At 34.7% G+C, this 22,192-nt stretch overlaps 3 protein-coding genes across 14 annotated transcripts in view; 2 read left to right on the top strand and 1 right to left on the bottom strand.

Moving 5' to 3' along the window:
* LOC118273511 (sodium bicarbonate cotransporter 3) overlaps window positions 1–12,369 on the top strand; it is a 92,231-nt gene extending 79,862 nt beyond the window's left edge. For 3 of the 8 annotated variants that reach the window (XM_050703956.1, XM_035590506.2, XM_050703858.1), the window contains 13 exons: window positions 2,359–2,469; window positions 3,435–3,491; window positions 3,815–4,300; window positions 4,408–4,527; window positions 4,736–4,810; window positions 5,314–6,389; window positions 6,479–6,631; window positions 6,732–6,881; window positions 6,964–7,629; window positions 7,726–7,968; window positions 8,319–8,509; window positions 8,732–8,834; window positions 10,016–12,369. In XM_050703956.1, coding sequence (XP_050559913.1) covers window positions 2,359–2,469; window positions 3,435–3,491; window positions 3,815–4,300; window positions 4,408–4,527; window positions 4,736–4,810; window positions 5,314–6,389; window positions 6,479–6,631; window positions 6,732–6,881; window positions 6,964–7,629; window positions 7,726–7,968; window positions 8,319–8,509; window positions 8,732–8,834; window positions 10,016–10,108 — 3,524 coding nt within the window. In that variant the 3' untranslated portion in view covers window positions 10,109–12,369. The remainder of the gene's footprint in view (window positions 1–2,358; window positions 2,470–3,434; window positions 3,492–3,814; window positions 4,301–4,407; window positions 4,528–4,735; window positions 4,811–5,313; window positions 6,390–6,478; window positions 6,632–6,731; window positions 6,882–6,963; window positions 7,630–7,725; window positions 7,969–8,318; window positions 8,510–8,731; window positions 8,835–10,015) is intronic. The other 5 variants (XM_050704006.1, XM_050704049.1, XM_050704028.1 and 2 more) reach the window with 5 other exon arrangements.
* Window positions 12,370–12,836: 467 nt separating this feature from the next.
* On the bottom strand, window positions 12,837–19,936 carry LOC118273526 (elongation factor G, mitochondrial). Its single transcript, XM_035590540.2, has 11 exons — window positions 19,761–19,936; window positions 19,477–19,623; window positions 18,862–19,181; window positions 18,380–18,618; window positions 17,585–17,964; window positions 16,932–17,170; window positions 16,388–16,549; window positions 15,668–15,786; window positions 14,692–14,904; window positions 14,062–14,263; window positions 12,837–13,560 (listed from the first exon to the last, which is right to left on the bottom strand). Exons 1-11 carry the CDS (start codon window positions 19,833–19,835, stop codon window positions 13,419–13,421), a joined length of 2,238 nt encoding a protein of 745 aa, XP_035446433.1. The 5' UTR covers window positions 19,836–19,936; the 3' UTR covers window positions 12,837–13,418.
* A 498-nt stretch (window positions 19,937–20,434) lies between these two features.
* LOC118273093 (leucine-rich repeat and calponin homology domain-containing protein) overlaps window positions 20,435–22,192 on the top strand; it is a 58,668-nt gene continuing 56,910 nt past the window's right edge. For 2 of the 5 annotated variants that reach the window (XM_035589870.2, XM_035589868.2), the window contains exon 1: window positions 20,435–20,654. In XM_035589870.2, the coding sequence (XP_035445763.2) occupies window positions 20,465–20,654 (190 nt within the window). In that variant the 5' untranslated portion in view covers window positions 20,435–20,464. The remainder of the gene's footprint in view (window positions 20,655–22,192) is intronic. The other 3 variants (XM_035589871.2, XM_035589869.2, XM_035589872.2) reach the window with 2 other exon arrangements.

The following is a 22,192-nucleotide window of genomic DNA, read 5'->3' as shown; positions in this document are numbered from 1 at the left end:
TTTCACAGCTTAGTTATTAATCTTCATAGCATAGCTACATAGCACATCTCTTGTGCAAAAGTACTCTTAACCTATCGCTACAAAAGTTACCGAAACGAAACAAATGAAAATTGACAGTGATAGCAAAATCATTTCATTTGTAAAGCCCCTAATGTGCTGTCGTCCGTACGAAGCAAACTGTGATTAATTTCCAATTACAAAATTAATTAAAGTGACAAAGCCTACGAATCTCGTCTCGATTGAGCGACGTGTTGGTAAAACATTTTAAGTATAAAACAAAAGTTAAGTTATTTACGGAATAAATTTCGCAGGAAATTATGCAAATGCTTAAAGTAGGTATTACGGACTCATTTTTTTATTACATTTCTGGCGTTATTATTATTTATTTTTCTTCCTAAATACTTTTTGGTTGGTTGCTAACTTTTGATTAGGAAACTTGATAACCTAATACGCAACTAAGTAGAGGATTACTAAGTTAATTAGGTTCTCTAGCCAATTAGGTATTGCTACCTATACCTAAGACTAGACTAATGAGAAAGGAGACTTGTCTTTACCCAGAAATTCATCTCTTGTTGAGCCCCTCCTGAGCTAAGAGACCCAGAAATGGTGAATGGTATTTTGTCTGTCTTATCACGATATTGTTTTAAAATGGGCATTTGGGCATACTGCTTATATATCTTCTATGGTGTACCCAATGTTATTAAGACTTAATGATCATCATACTGAAGATGTAGACGTAGATATCTTGAGAGCTGCAGACTGCCTAGCGGATTACCGGGGCTCCGCCTCGAAAAGCAGGAATAGGAACGGGGTGGTTTTTATTCAGTAAGAGTCTGACACTCCCTCTCGCCTCCCATAAGGCGCCTTTAGAAGTAATGAGTTGTTTTCCCCTCTCAAAAAAAAGGTATCTTGAGGAATACTACTTAAGGAAGACTTTTCCTTCTCAATCAAAATACATTTATAGTGGTCGTCCAGGGAATATATACGATAGTTCAGTGAAATTATGAATATTCGAATTGCATCGTCGGAATAGCACAAGATATTTCGAACCGCAATCTCTGGGCCAATACACAAGATTGGAACTGTGTCCGGCAAATTGCGGCGTGCCTCACTATCAGTTGACGATCTCCAATCAGTTATTGGTAACTGTAGGCGTATTGGCCCAGCGTGGGTGGCCACAGATGGATGGAAGTGTGTTTTGATTTTGCTTGGGGATAATGGAAGATGCTAATTTAGATTTTTGTTTAGAAATGGCAGATGGTATACTAGATGTTGACTTTTTGACTGGCTTTGTACGAGTTTGTTTTACGTTTTACGAAAACGAAACGAAAGCGCGTTCGGAGCTCTGACGGACGCGGCTGGACGCGAAAATGAACCAACCTATCAGAGCGCCGAACGCGCCTCGTTTCGATTTCGTAAAACGTAAAGTAAACTTATGCTAAGTGTAGGTACAGAATAGCAATGACCTGATGACAACGGTCAGAGACGAGACTTTTCATTAACAACAACTTAGACATCAAAATAATTACTTTAATGTATTGTGATAACCGAAATACTAAAATTAACCCAGCAACTCAATCTCCCTAGTCTTTCAACATCTACAAGAATAAACTAATATTAGGTAGATATCTAGTTCACCTCCCATTTCCTTAGAGACAAAACACAAACTTCTGAATACAAAAGTGTAAGAAACAGTAAGTAAAGTGATTTATATTGTCTTCAACGCAGATATTGTAACGTTATTGATGTAAATATCAGCTTTTATGGGAGAGAAACACAATAACACCCACGTTTACAATGTTTAGCAGATTATTTATTCGCTATAAAGTCGGAATAAAGACGATATTAAAGTGGTTCATTGCCTTTCTTTTAATGTAGAACATAATATAGCTGGAAGGTCTTTAAAACTGTGTGATTGGTGCTTATAAGAGTACCTACCACGATTGTATAAAGTTTCTGGTTCAATCTTTCTTGTGTCTTCGTCTTGTTTTTTGTTAGTGTTGTTGTATATTCTGTTGACGTGCCTATATATGTAGTAATAAATAAATCCTCAGGGCGGTTAAGACATGCACGGGAGGTCTTAATCGCCAGGAACATGAACAGAAAACCAATGCGATTTATTTTTTCATTCTTTAGCCAGATATAATAAATAAACATATTATTTATTATATCTGGCCTATGGTATTTTTATAAACATAAAAAACACATAACACTAACCCCACAAAAAGTTTCATCCGTCTGAAAACTATACCATGAACAGTTGCACAGCCACCGGTTGCTCAGTCACTGCGCTAATCGTGCAGTCCTTCTATTCCATAGCAACTTCGAAAGTTAATGAAGTTACGTCTTTGTTCTCAGGTCACCGCGCCCACACCGTGTTTGTCGGCGTCCACGTGCCAGCTCGAAGACATTCCCATAGGAAGCACAAACATCATCACCGCAATGGAGAAAAAGATGTAGAGAGACCAGGTAAGAAACTAGAAGAAGAAAAATTCTTGGCAAAATTACTATCAGTTAAAATTGTATTATAAAATAAGAATTCAGGGAGCCACTGGATGTAGGTCGCTTCCAACCGGCCTATCTGGAAGTCATTAGGGGAGGCCTATGTTTAGCAGTGGACATCTTATGGCTGATATGATGATGATGAATTCTGGCTATTCTATAGAGAGTGTATGAAGGTTGCTGCTACATAATATAGACATGTTTGGATAACTACGAAAAAGGTTCTAATATGATACTCTGAACCCGTCAAAAACTTCAATATTGGCGCCAAACTTTTACGTTTGGATATCTAATAAAAACAGTTTAGATGTGACACTCTGAAACCCTAAAAAGAACATTGCCAGAGTTTTTGTTTTGCGAAGGGTTATAACCTGAGTGTCTTCAAGGACTGAGTACCTAGTTTGCTTATGGGTAAACGATAGACGTGGTCCATCGTAGGCCGCATCAGCGTTTACCACCAGATGAGATAATGGCCAAACGTCAACCCATCAAACATAAAAATAATTAAAAATGTTAATAGGTCACACTTAAATACGGGTCATTCCATTTCGTTTAAAGGTATAAAAATAATACTTTAAAAGGGTTGGTCACACTTAAATCCGAGTTATTTTGTTTAGAGAACCACATAACGGTTTTAATCCAAAATCAGCAACTTTGCACAAAAATAGAAACCATAACAATATGTGTGTGACCTTACCAAACATGCTATCACGGCACAATATGAGATGAAATGATTATGACGTCATTCACACCCTTGTACGAAATTACCAAGCTTATAAAATTAACTCTTTTGACACGGCACAATGAGGTTCGTTAGTCTCAACGGTGTTATAATTCAACGCGACTTGATTAACATAGCTTCTTCGTAATATTCTGCTCTTATGAAATTGTCCCTTTTATACCAAAAATGCTCAATGTTAACCAATCTCTAGGGCCGGGGTTAATGACACGAGTTAGAAGATTAAGCGTCACTGATGACGGCGAGACATGTAAGGAATTATAGAAAAATAAACCCTATCACTCTTTTTTATTAAATCTCTTTTTACTTTTCCAATTTCCATTTTACAATCTAGCTTCATTTCACTTACATTTTCACTGAAAAAGCATGGATTATTATTCAATTCGGGATCTTTCACTTTTATGTTTTAGGATTATTCAGCATGTTCAACTTTGCAGCTTAAAATTTTATCTATGATTTATTCATGAACCTTTAGGATTATAGTGATTTCATTTTTCTTTGTTCCTAGTGTTTTTACTGTAAATTAGAAATTCTTTTTGATAAATATTTTAACGTTACTAAATTGATTTTCAGTAACACCACCAGCGCAAAGAGTACAATTTATACTCGGTGAAGATGTCGACGACTCCACACTCGAGTCCCACCCTCTATTCTCCGAAATGGAGGAACTGGTTAAAGAAGGTGATGAACTGGAATGGAAAGAGACTGCCAGGTGGATAAAATTCGAAGAAGACGTCGAAGAAGGTGGAAACCGATGGTCGAAACCTCACGTAGCAACATTATCACTTCATTCTCTCTTTGAACTACGAAGTTTGATACTCAATGGATCAGTCATACTGGATATGGAGGCGAACTGCTTGGAACAGGTTGCGGATAATGTACTAGATAATATGGTAGCCGATGGTGGCATAGGATATGATTGCAGAGAGAAAGTCAAAGATGCTTTATTGAGGAGACACAGGCATCAACACGAAAGACGAAACCACCACAACAACATGTCAAGACTCCCTCTAATTCGGTCACTAGCTGATATTGGACGAAACCATTCATCATGTAAAAGTGAGTACAAATCATTCATTAGGAACATTTCCTAAATTCACGACGCATATCGTATTATTAATTATAGTTTTCTAGCATAAATTATATGGGTCTTCCGATCCTATCAGATTTCCAGGAAGGTGGCTCTCGACGCTCCAGTTCGAGGAGTTGTCGGGGGTCCACCTCATCTCCTCACACCGCTCTTCTTCAAGCGTCAGACGCCAGAGGTTCTTATCTGGCAGTTCCAGGTTAGCCAAGCGTGTGGAATGGTACCTAACACAAATGCTCACTGAACTCACGCCCTTTTACTGACATTCACAGTAGCACGCACGAGGCTAATTTAATGTTGTATATATCGGTGTAGTGTTTGGTGAAGGTTAACTAATCAGATTTACTCTTTTATACTATGACCCTTATTCTAAGATCCCTGTGACCATTGGCATTATGTTATTACAGTTGAAGAAGGCGGTTCTACAAGCGGCCACTCTTACAAAGGAGAATTCAGTCGTTTCCTAGGCATCCCTAGCGCGGGTAACCGCTTGTCCTCATCAATGTTGTTTCTTCTCTTTCTAACTGTTTTCTGTTTCTTACTTCCTCATCATTCTCAGACTACATTTCACTATTTCCATGTGACTTTGCTGAACGCTGGTGTCCTTGTTTCGATACAGTCTATTCAATGTCTGCTTTCGCTTCCGCCTCCATTATTTTGTTTTCAAAATTATAATTAGTACTGTTAATAAAATTGTTCAGTACTTAAGTACTCGATTTAATAAGTTTCGGACTTGTGATCCGTGTATAATACAAAATACATTGATATGTATTTCATGTCTCATAAATCACTTTGAAAATTAAACAATAAAATAGCCCATTAAATACTACTACACTTTTTTGTAAATTTTAATCTTTATATATGTTTTTGCTTTTTATAACACAGATAATTGCACATTTTTATCATTGGTGTCGATGTACTAAATGGCTTTAACCGTGTCAGATTTGAATCTTCTCTATATAATCCTGAAATAATATTATTTCAGGTGCTGCACATGATGATGGCATGGTGAAGAGTCCCAGCAGTATATCAATGCAACGGAACCATAGCTCTGGTGACCTTCCAATGAATGGAGATATAAACCACAAATGCAATACAAACTTCATGCGAAAGATCCCACCAGGAGCCGAAGCGTCTAATATTTTAGTGGGCGAAGTAGATTTCTTAGAAAAAACGCTATCTGCATTCGTTAGACTGAAAACTGGAACAATAATGGGCGATTTGACAGAAGTCCCAGTACCGACTAGATTCATGTTCGTATTACTTGGACCGCCAAACAGTAACTCTAGTTTCCATGAAATAGGACGAGCAATGGCTACTCTAATGTCTGATGAAATATTCCATGAAGTCGCATACCGAGCTAAGAAACGAGACCACCTTTTGGCTGGTATAGATGAATTTCTTGATGCAGTGACAGTTCTACCACCAGGGGAATGGGATCCAGCTATCCGTATTGAACCTCCAGCTGCCATACCCTCCCAAGATCCTCGAAAGCGGCCAAATGATAATCACCCAAAAGAAGAATTAGATGAGGAAGAAGAGGAACAGAGACAGAGGGAAGAATCAGGTTTAGCTAGAAGTGGAAGACTGTTTGGAGGTCTAATAAATGACCTCAAAAGAAAGATGCCTTGGTATTGGTCTGATTTTAAAGATGCATTGGCGATACAGTGTGTTGCCTCGTGGATATTTTTATATTTTGCGTGCTTGTCGCCTATAATTACTTTTGGAGGATTATTAGGGGAAGCTACTGGGAAAAATATGGCTGCAATGGAATCATTAATATCTGGGTTTGTCTGTGGGATGGGGTATGGGTTTTTTTCAGGTCAACCACTAACAATTTTAGGATCAACCGGCCCAGTATTAGTATTTGAAACAATCGTATTTGAATTTTGTCGCCAGATTGGTTGGAACTATATGTCGTTCAGGTTTTGTATCGGAACGTGGATTACGATAATTTTGGTTATATTGGTGGCTATCGATGCCAGCGCATTTGTCTGCTATATAACAAGGTTTACTGAAGAAAATTTCGCCACATTGATTGCATTTATTTTCATTTACAAGGTAAATAATAAATGTATATGCTATGTATGTAGTACGTACCTACTAATATTATACAGAAGTTTTATAATGCCAATTATATAACTTTTCAGGCGGTAGAGAATGTGATATCAATCGGCAAAAAGTACCCTCTTAAGACACGCCCCGATGAAGTTCTCAATTATGAGTGTTATTGTTTGCCAAGCAATTACTCCAAAGTGCCGGAGCAGTTTAATTGGACTTCGGTAGACAAAGAGTCTTGTCAGGTATATTACCTAATTATATTATGATCTTGACGAGTTTACATATGTAGTTTGTATACCTCATTATACTAACGAGCTAAACATACATGCTCTCACGTTACAGCTCTATAATGGGACATTAGCCGGCGGCGGATGTGATACAAAAGTGTACGTTCCTGACGTATACTTAATGTCTATAATTCTTTTCCTGGGTACTTTCACCATATCTATCATTTTAAAGGACTTTAAGAATTCCTTGTTCTTTCCATCCAAGGTATGTTGAATCTTGATTTTAGCTTGTCATACAAAAATGAAATCTGCTGCCTAATTAAAAGAACTCATTCTTGCCTTTCCAGGTTAGACAAATCATCAGCGACTTTTCAGTTATCATTGCCATTTTATCTATGTCCCTTTTGGACTACAAAGTGGGTGTAAAAACTCCAAAATTGGAAGTACCATCAGAATTCAAACCAACATTACCCTCCAGGAACTGGGTCATCACTCCTTTCAGTGGAAACCCACTTTGGTCAGCCCTAGTGGCAATACTACCAGCTCTACTGGGAACTATCCTAATATTCATGGATCAACAGATTACAGCTGTTATAGTGAATCGTAAGGAGAACAAATTGAAGAAAGGATGTGGATACCATCTGGATTTGTTCGTGCTGGCAATTTTGATACAGATATGTTCTGTGATGGGCCTTCCTTGGTTTGTAGCAGCAACTGTCCTCAGCATCAACCACGTCAATTCTTTGAAAGTGGAATCTGAATGTGCTGCTCCAGGAGAAAAGCCACAATTTTTAGGAGTTCGTGAACAGAGAGTGACTCATATATTAATCTTCTTGATGATTGGATGTTCGGTGGTTCTGACGCCTGTGCTCAGTCACATACCTATGCCAGTACTGTTTGGAGTTTTTCTGTATATGGGAGTAGCGTCGCTGAAGGGACTACAGTTCTTTGACAGAATCTTGATAATGTTCATGCCTCAGAAATATCAGCCGGATCACATGTTCTTGAGACAGGTAAAACTATGCAGTATGCACATATTGTGAGATCTAATTTAACCAGCTTCGCTTCAAACGATCGAATCTCCATTCATGTTTCGATATTTTTTCCAGGTACCAATCCGTCGTGTCCATATTTTCACAACGATCCAGTTAACATGTTTGGTCTGTCTCTGGGTTATCAAATCATTTTCGATGACCTCGATTCTCTTCCCACTGATGCTGGTGGTGATGATTGGCATCAGGAAGGCTCTAGACCTGTTCTTCACACGAAGGGAAATGAAAATACTTGATGACGTGATGCCAGAAATGACGAAGAGGAACCAGGATGAACTGCGGGAGCTCGGCGATGCGGAGGTGGGATGGCATGCAAAACTATTAAAATTTTGCGGTCGAAACTAAAATGTTGCACACCTTAACCATTTTAGTTTCCCTCGTCATCCTATCGTTTACCTATTAAATATTATTTTCGTTTTTGTTACTCATATATTTCGTGTTTTCCGTGTTTTACTAATAAATAAACTCAGTGTTTCGTTGTCATATTCGCATTTTATTTTTGCTGTTTCGACATTTTTATTGTTTTGTACCCTTTTTACCTTATCTGTTACTCGAATTATGGTGAGTAGTACCTGGTATCATTTATTTGTTGTTTCATTATTAGTTTATATGATTTCTATGGAAAAGTTTCTTAGGTTGTACCCTTATAGGAAGCCACAAAAAGCAACCCGCCGCCGTACCAGGAGAATCTACAGATACCTCTCATCAACGGGAATATCATGAACATACCGTTGACATCAATAAATATCTCGGAGGAAGTAAACAAAACCGGGATATGGAAACAAGTCAATAATAGTAACAAAATGAAAAAAGATATGAAGAATAAAACTGGAAAGAAAAAGTAAGTATCAGTGTCTGACAACCTTTTTAAGTAATTATAAACGATGAAAGCCTCGCGGACAACAGAGAGGCATTCAACAAATTACTTTACAAAATAATAAAATTAATAGTTACAACTGATTCAAAATCAAATTACATATTCACATTTAACAGTATTTTAAGCCTTAAGCACTCTTCTGAACGACATTTACTAAACTATTTACCAATACCTTTATCTTTTCAGTAACAAACACAAGAAATTAATAATGTCAAAAAATGCACAAACTGAAATCGAGAGGAGACTATCTACGATGGACGAGGTGGAAGAAGACGACTCATCGACAAAGGTGTGCGTCAATGACACCAAATTCTAAGTGGAGCATGATTGCACCATTTTTGGAGATTATCTGCATGTACAGTGGTCACAACGTGCATGATACCTTTGTAAACTTGTATAGAACATTAGCACCTACAGGGACGGATCTGTAATATTCATTTTTTTACTGCAATTACCGGGCCCATTGAAAACAATGATTGAATATAGTGAAGAAAACATTTACATTCAATTGGAATTTGTTTATAAGTCATAATAATGTGTCTAACTAAATGTTATTGAATCTTTTTGTACTTAATAATTATGTGGGGCCCCGGAGTTGAATAAAGTTCAGGGGCCCAAGAACTCACGATCCGCCCCTGGATACCCTTGAATATTTGTTACAAAGCCCCAATTTTATATTTATAATTGATTTAATTATAATAATTGTAGTCTCTAGATGAGCACTATTTTAGATGTAATTTATAAATAATGTAAATAGTATGTATGCGAGTAATTGTGTATGTTATACCAGAATATATTAATCTTTTTTTCCTGAATACATGATAAGCAAATTAATTTTATATATTACAATACAAATAGTTTTTCTTAAATGTATGTTTTTATAGAACACAAATATAATATTTTACATTTATTATTGATATGTTTTATAGAAATAAATATGTAGTTTAGATCGTTTTAAATATCCTTATAATGAACATGAAAATAGAATTAGTTATTAAATAGATTTATAATAAAAAAGAGCGATAGAAAGTGACGTAAGTAGTTTTTTTAATAATTATTATATTTATGTCAGTGTATGTTTTATGTAAAAAATCTGCTTTATGTGTCTACCGATAGGAATCCTGCACTTACCTATTTAGCCATTTTTACAATCTATAGTGGCAATTTTATGTATTATTCCTGCATAAGTAAGTAATATTTTATACGTTTATTTATTAATTTATGCATGCATGCAATAAAAAGTGAAAAAAATCTTTATCCTATTTAATTTTCGTATAATAGCCAGAACAAACAAAATGGCTAGATTTTTTATGTATTTCCAATCACAATATTACACACTAAAAAGCACTAATGTAAATACAATCGAATATAAGCTTTCACAGTAGATATTAAGGTCCAATATCTCTTTTTTCCATGCATGACATTTATTTTTAAATTATTTTTGTGCTTGTATAACAAAATAATTTTCAGAATGAACACGTAAGGCGCAAAGATTCGTGGAGCAGTGGTTTAAGAAAATCAGATTCTAGAAAAGGTAGCTCTTCAGCTGAAACTTCGGTCTAATCCTAGATCTAGAACAAATCTAAGTCTAAATCTCATTTATATCTATCTACTCTTAACACATTACCGTCATATTATGTAGTGTTTAAGGAAATTGGCACAAAGTGTGTTGAAATAAATTAGTAAGTATACATATTATATGGTATTGTACTGGTTTTTTTATTAAGGTTTATTTTGTATGCCAAGATGGATTGTAATAAATCTTGAATTGGAATGTACGCTGTGTACTGTACTAAAAAAATATTAGACACGTATTTTTCATTTTGTCGTATATGAGAAAAATATAATACTTAGATAAAATTAATCAAAGTTTACGAATGGGGGAGCAAATCACGTAATTATAAAATGTACCTAGAAGTGATGTCACACGATATTTCAAATCAATATAGCGTCGAAAGTATTTGTTTCTGTAAGAAAATAAAAAATACGTGTCTAATGTTTTAAAATTATCTACAAGACGGACATTAAAATAAATATTAGTCATCTACCCTATTTTCTACAAAAGTCAATCTTTCTAGGCATACAAAATGATCTAAAGGTCGAAGTTTTTTTTTATAATAACTATCGTGAGATATACTAAAAATCACGGTTTACTCACGTAAATTAATGGATAATAATCAGTAGGTTGCGCGACGTCACCGCGTCTGCGCACGCTGCTCATGATGAAGAGTCCCTCTGTGACTCGAAACTAGTAGAGCTTTTTTCTATTAATTTACGTGAGTAAACCGTGATTTTTAGTTCTTTTTCTTATTTTTTTCCATGTCCTATTGATAGATTGCTGTGTAATTAGTATTAGGTCGTAAAAAATAATTTTAATGTCAATATGCAATAGTTTGTTACATGTGTAGATATTTGGGAAACCTTTGGAAATCTCAAGTCAGTATTAAAGTAAATAAACAATACTAATATCCGTCTTAGACATTTTCTAAACCAATTTTTAAATAACTTTAGTGATAATGATTTATTGAATTCTTGTGGAAATACTCGTATTTCAAAATGTTTTTAGTTGATATTATTAGTTTTAACTTTTAATTTGTTTATATTTAAAAAATTAGGTGAAATCTGTTTTAATTTTAATGTCCAGTACTTTGTGACCTATTCCTTCGTCCTTTGAAGACATTTAATAAGAGAAAAATAATAAAAAAAGTTTATAGAATCATAAAAAAAAATTAAAACGAAGTGCCAATAGAGTAACACCATTAGTTTTTAGATAATCTGTACAATTAATACCAGGATAGGATTTGTAGATGTCGCCAAAATAGGTTTTTGAAATAATTGTTATTAATGAAAAAATATTATTATTTTCTAAGTAGGTACGTACAGAACGGCACATCAAGCTATACTTCAAACTTCAATAGATTTTCAACTATATTGTTTTGTAATAAAGCAGAAAATGTATTGATGTAATTTGACAGTTAAGTTTTATGTGCTGGGCTCTGTACAATCGACGAGTTTGAATGGTGACCCACTATAAGCTTATTTTCTTACATACATTCACCTATAGATACAAATATTTCCTTAGTCCAAACTTGGTCTTTGTTATTTTGTAATAAAAGTGGGTCACGATTCAAATTTTCGACAGTATATTTATGTTATTTTTTAAATATTTCGTAAGTACATAGAGTAGTTTCACAATGTTATTGATTATTGTGTAAATTAGACCTAATATTCAATTATGTGAATCGCGAGTCAGGTAAGCTATTGAATAGTTCACAATTTTAGTGTACTTTATTTCATCATTTAATTAATTTCATGTTATTATGAAACTGTGTAGTATAATTTGTTATATTTTCTGTGATTAAATTGTTGTTTATTTATTTATAAATGCTTAGTGTCGTATTTTCTAGTCCTACGATCGTATGAATCTTTAATGAAATATGGAAAAATATCCAACAAGAGCGAATCAACAATTTTGCATCAGTACATGATCAACAGTTCACTGCTGGACTATTGGGCCTCCTAAACATAAGAGAAATATGTAACGTGCAAAATTGTATGAGAAATAGAACTTCAAATATATGTATGTACTTAACTTATGTAGACATTTCTAGAAAACTTTTCAACTGCACTCTTCAATCAATACTATCCCAATTTCTCCCTGTAATCTCATCTATGTATCTTCTAGAATAAAATAGCAATAGATATAAGTATTTAAATATAAGCAAAACAATTATTATTTGTACCTGGGGCGTTTGTTACGATTTGTATCGTTTTTGGAATATATTTGTGGAGTGTTATGAATAAATGGGTTTTTTATAAATGTATTTCTTTGTTTCATTCATATAAATTAGGTGGTAATGATATAAAGACGATGACTGTACTTGTACCTAATCATAGCGGCAAAAGAATTTCAACTCTAGCAATGTTGTTCTAAAATTGATTCTGGAATATAATTTTTGACAAATGGCCTTTAAAAAAATATTAATTATATTGACTTACCTATGGTTTTTCGGAATTAGAAATCTTCAGAACTTAGGTACCTACATGAGATATTCAGATGAATAAAACCCTGACTGGGCTGTCAGTTTTTTTTTATTTCTATTAATAAAATTACCCGTCAGTCGCTCACATTTAGCTAATATAAACTGTAATTGAAAAAAAAAGATTTCTCAGTAAAAAACCTAACTTTTATTTTGCAAACGTTAAAATATAGTACATGGATAAGACTTCGATGTCTTATCCTAGTCAAATTAAAGTTGGTATTTAAAGGGGATAAAATTATGAAACAACCTTTTAAAATCATTATATTATATTAGATTTATTATTTATACTAAATATCGCCTTAAAACAATAATAAAAATAATGGTATAGATCCGGGTATACGCAAATTGTATAATACAAATAGATACGCTAAGGTATCTTTGGCGCAAATTGCGCAAACATGATAACGCTGTTTGCGCAATGCGCAATCTTGTATAGACTGTGTGCGCAAAACATATAAACACACAATTTTACATATTGATATGCAATATAGAAATGCACAGAAATTAACGTAATTTCTTTTCAATCACATATTTCATTTCATGTGTCAATCAAGTTCAGTTAATGATCATAATCAGACTATAGTTAGTCTGTGTATCAATATCTTTCCTCTAGACATTCCCAGATTAATTTTTAAGATCAATATTAACCCTTCAAGTGTCTAATGGCCAGCATTTGTGTATCGTTAAAGAAAGATTTGCCTTCAAAACTTATTCTATCTACCGGCAGTCAGACTTAAGTAAATTTACTGTATGTCTGTATCAATCTACACATACTTTAACTACGTATACCCTGACCATAAAATAAATTAGTCTAAACATTAACTAGGCGGTTAATTCTTCTTCTTCTTCTGGTCTGGTAGAAGACCCATATCTTCTTGGTGTTTCCTGATCAACTTCTCTTGGACATCAGGTAAGCACGGGGAGTATCTGCTGTATTCCATGCTGAACTCTCCCTTGCCTTGTGTCATTGACCTGTGGTAAGAAATTAAAGAAAGTTATAATTTTATTACGTTTTATAGACATATTTTATGGGGTTTATCTAAATTGTCATTTCAATTTAGAAAAGGATACTTATCCTCAGCCTATAAGCCAGTTGAGCTAAGACTCCTTCTAACACAGAGAAGGAAAAAGTTTAAACTAGCCTTATTCTATAAATTAACTCCTGATGACATCGGCGTTTTATTACAAGAATTTCAAATCAGATACATAGGGGATACAGGTAGAGGCATCTGTGAATATGACCTCTATGTGCATAAATGTAGCACTGTAGTTGGCTACAAATTTGCGATCTGTCCTAAGTCATTTTTATCAAAACTCTTGCTCACACTAATGCAAGTTGTGTGGGATAGTTACATTTTTTCCAAAGTGACAGTTCGCACGTTTGTTATGGCCCAACTATAGCTATTTTTCATCAGTTATAATATGCGGCTCCCAAAAAAGGCTATTGACAAGGCGAGCAATAAAAAATCTTACCTAAGTTCACCAGCATATCCGAACATGTTGTTCAGAGGTACTTCAGCGTATATCGTGGTCCACCCTTCAGTTCCCTCCGAGCCAGTGATGATACCTCCTCGCTTGTTCAGCTGTCCCACCACGGTACCATGGAACTCTTCAGGTAGAGTTACTTCCACAAACATTATAGGTTCCAGAATCTGCCAGGCGCCCTCGTCGAATACTGAAAGTGGGTTAAATTTATTATTATTACTATTTTATAAACATAAGGTTTGTAAGTATCTGATTACATTTTGTACACGATATACATTTTGTTTTTTAGAGAATTTCGAAGTCATTTAGAATAGTCCGACAATATGACACAAAAATCGAAACTTCGACTAGTAAAATCATTTAGTACCTTTAATGAGAGTTTGCTTTACGTTGAGCGAAAACGTAACGAGAGCGCGTTTGACGTTCTGATTGCCCGGCACGAATGAACCAACCAATCAGAAGGCCAAACACGCTATCGTTTCGATCTCGTTATACATAAAACAAAACCGTTTAACTAAGCTCAGATTTACAATAGCTTACAAACACAATACCACAGAAATAGCAAAATTAATCCCTACTCCCTAAAAAACAAAGTCCATAATTATTTAATCAACTCACCTTCTTTAACAGCTCCCTTAGCAGCCAAGAAGAAAGCCAGTTCGCTGGAGTCCACGATATGGTGAGCACCGTCTTGCAGCCTGAACTTCACGCCAGATACTTTGTGTCCAGACAGGTAGCCTTTCTGGCAGGTGTCCAGGAAACCTTTCTCTACGCCAGGCACAAACTGCTTCGGTACATTCGTTCCGATTGTTTCGTCTACGAATTCTAGGGCTGTAAGAGATACATTAGTGTTATTATAATGCTGGTAGTAATTCATACTCCTATTCTATACTATACTATAAATAAAACTAAAGAGTTTGTTTATTCTAAATCTCCAGAACTACTGGTCCGAATTGAGTAATTATCTTTGTGATGGATAGTAGGTTATAAAGCATCACGTATCAATATAGGAACCGAGCAGAGCAAGTGAAACCGCGAGGATGTAACTAGTAATAATATTAACACATTGAACGCCGTGGTGGTCACCTGTGACCGACGTTAGTAGAGGATTTGCCTTCAACAGTTTTCTATTGGCAGTCAAAGACTTTATAACAATGGCAGTGATATGAAAGTTATCATAAACAGACAGTGACAGTCCACTTCTGAGTTATAAGCATCTTCTACACAAGAGAAATTATCATAATACTGCTACCAAGTCCTATGTGTAGTCCCTTAGTCAGCTCATAGAAAACCCGCGGGAGTAATATGGGTGATAAATGATATTTATTTCTGTAAGTAGGTTATAAAATGACACTTTAACACGTTAATATTTCAAATAGCTAGATGAGGCCGGCATTTCCTATCCGACTACTCTGAGAAGAAATGCCGAAATCTCTTTAAAGTCCAGACAATGAAATGGAGGAAAATGTGAGAGAATACAAGGTGTATTATACTTTGCTTTCATAGATACTGTTATGGTGGTATCTTATTGGAATAATCTTAGTAGAGATATGTCACAATAACATACTGTATGATGTATGTCATAGAAACTTACTGGTATTTTGGTGTGGAGGCAACGGTTCCATGATACCAGTCACCCTGGCGTACTGACCAGCACCGCCAGACTGCTTCTTGTGGAGGTAGTCGAAGGTGCAAGGCGACATCATTGTTTCTCTGTTAGGGACAAGGATAATATTAATATAAACATGAATATAGTCATATTGCAAGGACATATAAGGAGATGATGTAACTTGATCTTTTCTTTAAAAATAAACTTAGTGAGAGGCTTTCTTTTTTTTGTCCAATAGTAGCTGACAAACATTGACCGTACAATGGTGTGACACTAGCTAATTCCCTATTGGACGAAGAACGAGAGATTCACATCTGGTGGATAAACTACGATAGGCACCATTCTATAGTAAAAACCGTCTGAACATGTTACATCAACCATAATATGCAAGAGAATTATTAATTTGGTGTCTATTGGTAACGAATAAGCTATAAAAGTACTGCAGTGATTTTAATATTTTATTAATAAAATATCTGAGGAATAAATATAAATTTTACCAAAGTAAATAAAAAGTCTAAATGTTAAAAGTAGGCTGCGCGACGTCGCGACGTCGTAAATTCATTTCATTCATTCATTGCTCATAATGAAGAGTCCATATGTGACTCGAAACTAGTTGAGCTCCATTAATTTACGTGCGTGAACCGTGATTTTTAGTTAATTTAAAATGTCTCGCGATAGTTATTATAAAAATAAGGTTAAAATTACCTGAACGCCACCTTAGGTTTGCCCAGCTCGACAGGACAGTTGTACTCTCTCTCCATCCTCTGGGCGTAGATCTCTAAGTGTAGCTCACCCATACCAGACACAATAGTTTCCTTGTTGTCTGGGTCATAACGGAACTGGAATGTAGGATCCTCTTTGGTAAATCTGGAATAGTTGAAGAGAAACATTATTAATGAGTAGGATCATAAATATAAATCAACGCTTATTTATTCATGAAGGACTAAGCAGAGATGCATGTTACTCAATATACCGGTTAGTCGACCGGTATTCGTCGATCAATTAAAGCTCAAGCCCGATGTCGATTGCAAGCATCGATTGACTATAAATCGATTGGTGTGGTAATACCCTTACGAAAACCAAAAATTTCAACCATCCCTTGCCTGATTCGAGAATTTAACCTGAGATACTTTGCTTCCTAGTGACAATTTTAACCATAGCAAAGCAGTACTTGATCATTATAAGTTAACATAATAATAAATCTTGTTAAAACACAAATTAAATTAGTTTTTCGCTCTTTCTCACTCACCTAGCAACAGCTTTCGAGAAATTATCTCTATCTTTATTATTCTTCGGTTTGATAGCCATGGAAACGACGGGGTCAGGTACGTGTATAGATTCCATTGCCAGCTGTAGCTTGCCATCGTTAACGAACGTGTCACCGGACGCGCAATCTACGCCGAACAATGCGAAGATATCGCCAGCCATCACTTCTGTTACCTCTTCCATGTTGTTAGAGTGCATACGGACTAGACGGGAGATTTTGACCTGTGGATGAAATCGTAATATTAGTTGATTTATGAGGTAAACTTTTCATGTAGCGCTGTCTGTTGTTTGTGCAATATTTTTTAATATTGTAGGACCCTTATCAGCATTATCATTAACGTTGGAAACTTACCTTTAATTTAGCAAATGAATGAGTCTTATAATAACAGATAGACAATACCTTTAGAGCATCTCCACTTAATAAAATGTAATAAAAAAATCTAGTTTTTGTCTAAGACTACAATAGTTACCTTACTAAGAAAAAATACTCATTATATTCATAATACATCTTAGTCAAATATATCACTTTTACTGTAACTATAAAGTATTGGCTTAAGCTGTAAAAGTATGCATGTTTTTTCTACTAAATAAATAAATAATACAGTGGTATCTAAAAATATTAGCTTATCAACTCACCTTCTTATTAGTCCTAGCATTGAAAATATTCTCTCCTCTCTTCAGCATACCCTGGTAACATCTCAAGTATGTAAGCTGACCGAACTTGCTCACTTCCAACTTGAACGCTAACCCAACAAACGGCTTCTTATCATTCCTCGAGGGATCCAACATGATTGTTTGGCCCTCACCCTCCTTATCTTCATTCAACATGGCTGTGTTTTCCACCTCACCAGGGTTTGGTAAGTATTCCAGTACAGCATCAAGTAAAGGTTGGACTCCTTTGTTCTTTAATGCTGTGCCTACGAGAACTGGTGTGAAGGAACGTTTGAGGGTTGTTCGTCGGACTGCCTGCTTGATGTCTGCTACTGTTGGTGTTTTTTCTTCGAGAAACAGTTCTCCTGTAAAGCGTAATGAAGAGATTGAGTTGGGAATACTTATTCTAACTTCTTTTTCCACTCTCTCACCCAAATATTCTTAGTTTATAAAAGAAATTATTATAAAGTTTGCTATTGAGATTATCTTGATGGCATGCATCAAGCAAGATCTACCCCTTATGAATATCCAGACTAACGCCTGAATACTGAAACGCTACTCAATTTTAGATTATTCTTAAATATCATGCTGTCTCTGTCTTTTATAAAGAATTTGTAGAGATGGAACTATTCTTGAGGGTGTCTTAAAATAGAGTGACGTTTGAGTATTTGACCATAAGTTAATTAGGTATCTCCTTATCTAAATCATAATAAAAGCTATTTTGCTATGAAAAAAATCTTTTGCAGTCTTATTATAAAAAAAAAAAGAATTAAATCTCACCCAAAGTCTCGTCAACATTGGACAAGTGCTCAATTAACTCATGTCTCCTTTCCTGCACTTCTGCTCTGTTGTCCTTCGGTACCTCATCGTACCTGATAGTCTCTCCGTAATCACCATCGAAGTAGATAGCCCTCTCCTCAATCAGATCTAAGATACCTTGGCATTCTTTCTCTAATCCTATTGGAAGCTGAACAAATGCGGCATTGTGGTTCATTTTGGAACGCATTTGTTTTATAACTCTGGAAATGTGAATTGCGAAAATTAATACAAGTACCTACATGAACCTCTTGTCTTTAAATATTACTCTACAAATGGTTCAAATACTGAAGTACTTTCACTTTAATAAACCAAAGATTTAGTTATATTTTTATGATACATGAGAGACTTAAAACAAGCTTGTATATTGAGCTTACTTTTTACCCAACTTTAGGTCGATTAAGAATATTGTTTTCAGAATAGTCTTTAAAGAATAATTCACATACCTGTAAGGATTAGCTCCCATCCTATCCAGCTTGTTAATAAAAGCGAGACAAGGCACATTATATCTCTTCATTTGCCTATTCACGGTCAAAGTCTGGCTCTGTACTCCACCGACAGCACACAACACGAGCACAGCTCCATCCAACACTCGCAGAGCTCGTTCTACCTCCACTGTGAAGTCTACGTGGCCAGGAGTGTCGATGATATTGATATTATGATCCTTCCAGATTGTGTATGTGGCTGCGGATTGGATGGTAATACCTCTTTGGCGTTCTAACTCCATGGAGTCCATTACAGCGCCCACATTGTCTTTGCCTCTAACCTGTATTCAATTAAAAATTGTTTGGTTACAAAATATGTTAAATAAATGACTACATTCTAATCAAAATATTAATAGATATGTCATGCATAGTTAGCTTTTGAGGTCCGAATAGTCAATATTATAAATAAATAATAATCAGCTGGTCACAAATTACTGTTGAGCCAATTAGTTTCATTTTTATAGTAAAAAAAATATTATTTAACTTTAACTATTGCACTATGACCACTCAAAGCACCTCACAGTTATTCTGAAGACAATTTAAGCATTATGTTTTTATAATTTTTTAAATACGTACCTCGTGCATTTGGTCTATTCTGCCGGTATAGTACAGTATTCTCTCAGTAAGAGTAGTTTTCCCCGAATCTATATGGGCAGAAATACCAATGTTTCTGATCTTCTCCAAAGGCTTGTGTTCTGCATATTTGACATGAGACGAGAATTTCTGTAAAAACAACACAATTTACATGTATTACAAGCAATAAAATAATATTTATTACAAAATTAGGAGCCTAATAAAATTACGTAAAAACAACCGGATTAGTTGAGAATTTATTTTGCGTTAATTAACGCAATATTTACCTCGATTTGTGAAACATTTGATTTATTTACACTTCTAAGAACGTTTGATAATCGTAAAAAGTTTGAAATCGTCATTTTGGTTTCATAAAAATTAAATTATCACAGAATTAATAGAATTTTAGGTTACTGCTTCATGTCAATGTCATGTGGGGCTGAAGAGCACAGGCAAAAAGACAGGATAAAAACTGGGATTAGAATATTATTTATTTATTATTTCTTTAAGTATATAAAATAACGAATCTAAAGAGTTCGAACAACTTTTTAATCACGATAAAGTGGCTTTTTAGATAGGAACTTTTTATGATAAGAAGAATTATGATTTATTGATTACAATATTATTTATTTATTATTTCTTTAAGTATATAAAATAACGAATCTAAAGTTTATGTGTTTCAATTTTGATGAGTTCTACGGTCTACCTATAATGTTAAATTTTATTGCAAAACATGCTTAAATAAATATAGCTTTTATGCGATAATTGTATAATTTTCATAAATAATGAAATAATGATTTTTTTTTGCAGTTTTTGATTTATTTTAAAGTACTTAAATTATAATGCGCTCATCAGTGCAGTGAGCACCAAACCTTATTCCATCAATAATATAGACTCAACATGAAGTTAGCTGTATTACCTTAGATATCGTTAAGTTGGCAACATGTAAACTATAGACAAAAAAACAGTTTCTTTTCAGTTTAAAAAGAATATGGCCGTGTTAGGGCCGTGTGTAAGTGTAAATATGAATGGGCACAATAATATTCATAGTCAGTTAACAAAATCGTTAGAGAGAATTTTGGAAGATGCTTATTTGAGTGGTGAATTAAAACTAAGTGGACGCAAGTTGAGGGAGTTTCCTAAACCAGTGAAGTATGACCTGAGCGATACAGTTGTAGCTGGTAAGTCGAGTTTTATAAATAAATCGTGCTGCATTTCTATGCGTTTTACGTATAATATTTTATTTTGGGTCTTGTTTTATGTTCTGTAAGTATAGTAGAGTGTTTTAGATACGTAACCTTGTTATTTTTACTTGCCGGCTGTTGTAGCGTCGCGGTCTCGTTTATTTGTCATCAAATCGATTGGGTATGATAACCATTTGATGCAGGAATTTCGATACGATTGTATCTGCATTTCTAAGAAACACTCCGATTAATAAAGTGCCTTGTATTTTATTTCGAAGTGTATTTGAGACTGCATATTGTATTTTATGCTTATCGATATAAGTTGGAAACTTTAATTTGTTATACCTACTGCTTGTTTAGCCGCCGCTTATTCGGAACATGTGTTTCGAAAACATTTGGTTATTATCAAATCCTAAGCACACATTTACTAGAGTAACAAACAGTTAAAATATTCATTTAACTTACCTATAATCTGATTTACATACGGCTATTCCTATTACAATTTCAAATTGGCTTACTATGAGCACACGCTATTTCGTGAACGGAAATTGGAGACAGAAGCAATTAGTTGTCTGTACCTAAAACAATGACAGTCAGTTACTACCCTAAAGTGCCCATTCACTGTCTCAAGACATCATTTCCTGCACTATTTATGTGGGCATTGAAAGAAACACTATACATACTACATCTATAATCTGTACTAAGTTTATACAGCTGTTCATCTATAGGTATAAAAAAGTAAGATGATTCAACACTAAGAATTCTGCATTTAAATGTGCAGCTGCACATTATTCTTATTGGATGTAAACACTTAAATCGTTTACTGTAGTCTCATCCATAATATATTTAAATACATAGGTATAGCAAGCCTTAGTCACAGGATACTGGTTTGATGATATTCATTGCAGTTTCCTCCCAGTCAAGTGGTGCATTACCTGTTTGGTATGGGGAAAATCCCTTGATCAGACTATAAATAAAGAATTGCACATATTACCTGCATAAGTAACTTTAATTGCTGTTCTATTAGCCTTTAAAATGGATTAATATGAAAGTCATCAACAGCCAACAGCCACTGCTGGACAAAGAGAAGCCCTACCAAAAGTACCTAATACAAATTGCAAATTGTTAGTTATTGTATATTAATTTGGGTATTTTATAAAAACAATGTAATTCACATAATTACTACACACTGTAACTTAAATGAAGTGTTAATCTTTTTGCTACCTCAGAAAGCATCATAATTAAAATTCTATTAACTATGTGAAAGAAGTTCTTACTTGACCGGTCTGGGAATTAAAACATTTCAATCATTGTCTATTCCAGTAACAACAAAAATGGATGTAAAGTGTTTATTAGGCGAAAATGTTCCTAATGGCTGTATGTCGGCGACTTGTGCCCATAACTGGTTTCTTTTATTAGTACAGGCGCCATGAGATACCGCGTGGGCTATTCTAAAAAAAAACCTAGTTATTTTTTTTATTTCGGCGTTTCGCCGTAGTATGTTTTCGTGGGCGGTAGTGTATTTTTGTAGTTCT

Source organism: Spodoptera frugiperda, chromosome 1, assembly GCF_023101765.2.
Source record: "Spodoptera frugiperda isolate SF20-4 chromosome 1, AGI-APGP_CSIRO_Sfru_2.0, whole genome shotgun sequence".
In the NCBI taxonomy this organism is placed as follows: domain Eukaryota; kingdom Metazoa; phylum Arthropoda; class Insecta; order Lepidoptera; family Noctuidae; genus Spodoptera; species Spodoptera frugiperda.
Note: the sequence above shows the minus strand (reverse complement) of the source record. Positions and strands in the feature narration are given on the sequence as shown.